General features: G+C 38.4%; 1 protein-coding gene across 1 annotated transcript; it reads left to right on the forward strand.

The window, feature by feature from the left end:
- Positions 1 to 1955: 1955 nt before the first annotated feature.
- LOC148308617 (CCAAT/enhancer-binding protein-like) lies at positions 1956 to 3639 on the forward strand. The gene has a single exon (XM_088261465.1). The coding sequence runs from the start codon at positions 2547 to 2549 to the stop codon at positions 3489 to 3491; it is 945 nt and encodes a 314-aa protein (XP_088117591.1). The 5' UTR covers positions 1956 to 2546; the 3' UTR covers positions 3492 to 3639.
- Positions 3640 to 4013: the final 374 nt, after the last annotated feature.

Below are 4013 nucleotides of genomic sequence, written 5' to 3' on the forward strand. Positions count from 1 at the left end.
TTGAATGCAGACGCTTAAATAAATACATACATATTAACTAAAGGAATAAAACGGGTTTGCCATAAAAAGGGTAAAGCTTTTGTACCCAAATCCTGAATTAGGTCACATACAGATCATTTATCTTTTTGACACAGTCATAACAAAACTTTTCCTTCCGCTTTGCATTTAAAAAAAAACTACACCGCCCCAATGCATACAATTTTACTACGCCAATAACCTGATGTAAAAAAGTGCAAATTATCAATATGCATTTAAAAAAAAAGTGGTATTTTAAGATGCATCTTTCCATTCGGTGGTTGAATGTTGCCAGGCGTTTGGTTGACTTTTCTGTTGTATTGTTGTCTACAATGAAATTACCGACATGACACAATACTATGTAGTAGACTACGCATACATACAGACCGCACCAACACTATGAAAGCTCATAGATCCGGATACGAAAAGTGAAGACTATGAACATTTGTGGCTGTGAATCTGTGGTGCGCTAACCAAAAATTAAGTGTAAAAAAAAACGTACAAATAAATTATTTTCAAAGTATTATGAACGGTATTATTTCCTTCTTCTTTGTCTTCTTTTTATCATTCGCACCCTATGGTGCATAGGGCACTGCATCCATTTGATATGATGTAAAATTGACGTCAATAATATGATTTCATTATTTTATATTAAAATTATTTTGCATAATATAATTTTATCCATCTCAGAAGTGTGATGCTAAGCACGTTTAGCGATTGTGCTGGAGGCCCCAGGTTCGATTCTCAGGGGTGTAAAAAAATATAAGTTTTTTTTTACTACAATATGAATTTAATATTACTCTGTTCTTATCATTCATCGTTCACTTTATGTAACACCACTCAAAACACTACTTCATGACTACGGGTTCCGGAATAACCATTGCATTACCAGGTCAACTGTAGATAGTTGACCTGATGATGTAATGAAATTATTTCAAAACCGGTAGTCACGAGGAAGTGTCTTCAGTGGTTATTACATAATGTGAACGACGAATGACAAGGAGAGTGTTATATTACCATACCACAAAGTTAACAATGCATTTAACATCCAAAATATACATTTAAAAAAAAAACTTTATATGTCTCAGTCAGTTTAAATGTAAAAGAAAGAAGAAGCACAAATCTTTAATACTATGACTTAACAATGCTTGTGAAATGATTTTTTTTTAAATCTATGAATTATAATGTTTGAAGAACAACCATAAAAAAGCACGCTGAACAGCATGTTGAGTATTGTGTGTTGCTGATAAGTTCAACAGATGGCGCTGGTATTGCAGTAAAAAAAGCTATTTCAGAAGAAAAAAAATGTTTTTCCTACCTGTCACAGGTATTCGAGGATTTACATTGATCTAAAAACAATTTCGAAGCAAAAAATGAAAGATCCTATATATTCCCTAAAATAGAAAATGTTCTTACAGCCTGTTGGCATTTTAATTTTAATTTTCAGGAATCAAAAATAAAAGATTTGGGTACAATAAAAGACTTTGTTTTTTCAGGAAATTTCCTACAATGAAAACAAGTTTTAAAAACTCTTTATATTCTTTTAATTCTAAACTAAAATAAAAAAAAATTAAATATTCCTTGAATTGATAGAATAAAATAATAACCGTTAATTCACATTAATTTTATTTGACTAGCAACCGGGTTTCGTCGTAACCGACATTTTCATTCCTAAAATAGTTCAAATGTCAACAATAAAAAAAACAGTCTGCTGTGACATTTCAGTAACATAATTTTCAGGAAATTTTATGTATCATTCAAAACTAACTTTACTTTTTAATTTATTTTTATGTATTTGGAAAAGTGAAAATTGAGGAGGCACAGTTTGACATTCGTAGCGCAAAATTAGTGTGTAAACCCTTTTTCTTTCTTCTTGCGCTAGCAGTTTTCTGTGTAGTTGCATCATGGAAAGCAGTCAGTCTCTTGCCGTGTGTCGGCGCGATCGGTCGCCTGAGCGGTACGCTACCTCGTCCCTAAAAATAAACGCGCGCTGAAAATATTACACGAACTCCCAACTGAAAACTGAAACTAAATGACATTTCATTCATGGCGCACGCAGTTCAAAATATTATTGTTAATTATCAGGCAAATTATCATTGTTTATAAACGCAATCTTGCTTTATCTGATTCGCTACAATTTATGAATCGGCTTATCGAATTGTGATTAGACCTATGTGGTGCTCGTATTATAAAAAGAAAATACAAATAAGTTGGGATTTATTTATTCATTCCGTACTAATGAGGGAAGATATCGTGATTTGATTGATATAAATAATTTACTGTACATTTTTTAATGTTGTTTTGGGTCATATTTGAATGCGAGTAAGTTAATGCACCGTGGAAGATGAGTGCTCGGAAATACGTGTAATTTTTCGTACTAAACAGTGAGTTGTCAAAGGAATTTGCACAGTATTGTATTTTTTTCTGTGTTAAACGAAATTACGGTGAAATTGAGTACTTATACATATGGAAGTGAAGCCCTGTTGACAGTTTTCCGTCTATCTTGAAAGACTTTCGTAATTATTGAGAAGATGGAATCACCTCAGATGTACGACAGCGGCGGGCAGGTCAACGGAAGCGGAGGAGGAAATCCAAATGAGATGAAGAAGATCCCCGGAAACAACAATAATAACCAGCCTAATGCGGTCAACCACAACGCCCCCCTGGCCATCAGGCCTAGACATCTCCCCCAGTACCAGCACCCCGATCTGGACGAGCTCACGGGACAAGAGATCAGCTTAGATCTGCAGCACTTGATCGAGGATCAGTTCAGAGATCAAGAAGGATTAGCTCTGCTCCAGGAAATATTGCCTGGAGCGAGAGCGAACCAGGGATCTAACGGTGTCTTCCCGAGAGCCACATTACCGTACATGCCTCAAGGAGTACACCAAGGTTCATACCCGTCGGACCCTTCGTCGGATTCGGCCAGCGTCAAGGAAGAACCGCAGGAGCCCCACGACTACAGGAGGCAGTGCCAGCAGATCGGGCCTCTACCCTTACCGCCTGCGCCCTTCGCCTCCGCAACCCCATTCCCAGCGGGTGGCAGCTACGCCACTAATGGAGCAGGTGGCAGCTTCCTGCCCCCCGGGGCCCCGCCGCACCTGGCGCTCAAACACAAGAGCCTCCACGGCCACGGCCACGCGCACAACGGCAATCACAGCCACAACAGCAGGCGCCACGCCGGCAAAGCTTTAGACAAAGGCACCGATGAGTATAGAAGGCGTCGTGAGAGGAACAATATCGCTGTTAGAAAAAGCAGAGAAAAGGCGAAGGTGCGCTCTCGCGAAGTTGAAGAGAAGGTCAAGTGCCTGATAAGAGAGAAGGATTCTTTGGTCAAGAGGCTGGAGGCCATGTCTGGCGAGCTCAGCATCCACAAGCAGATGTACGTCCACCTGATGGGCATGAACATCCCCGACATCAACGACCTCTGCCGCAGCATGCTGAACCTCGGCTCGGGGGCCGACCACCCCATGTAGCGTCGGGACACGGGCGTCGCGACGCTCCCGGCAAGGTCAGTTAGACGCCTCAAGGCCTGAAATTCAGATCTCCAGAAAAAACTGCTTATAGTTGTAAAGTTATATAGTTAAAATTGTGACTATCAAATAATATACATCGACAACATTCAAATTAGTTTAAGAGTTAATTTATAGATTTTGAGTTTGATTTGTAGGACTCCAGTTTAATTTATATGCAGCAGGACCTCTTTAAAATTTACACTCTGATAAGTGTAGCGTTCAGCTCATAGTACAAAGACTCTGTGATGCATTTTTTAAAATCAAATAAAACAAATATGTATTGTGAAATTTTAAATGTATTTATCCAACTTTTTTAAAAGAAATCATTCATTTTGCTGGTCGATATTTATGTAATGACAAGTTAAAAAGCTTTGTCTCTCAATTTACGTAAAAGCATCTATTCTGGCACAGGTATACCTACTTGGTAAGTCCATTTTAGGCATGTTTTTAAGGGATGAGTGGACGTTTGGATTACAGAGGTGT

The sequence above is a fragment of the Brachycentrus maculatus genome, unplaced genomic scaffold (genome assembly GCF_059751285.1).
Source record: "Brachycentrus maculatus isolate JH-2025_06_01 unplaced genomic scaffold, ASM5975128v1 h1tg000156l, whole genome shotgun sequence".
NCBI lineage: Eukaryota > Metazoa > Arthropoda > Insecta > Trichoptera > Brachycentridae > Brachycentrus > Brachycentrus maculatus.

Bases quoted from the DNA above. Each gene is read 5' to 3' on its own strand.
- LOC148308617 (XM_088261465.1), top strand. From the start codon at position 2,547: ATGGAATCACCTCAGATGTACGACAGCGGCGGGCAGGTCAACGGAAGC.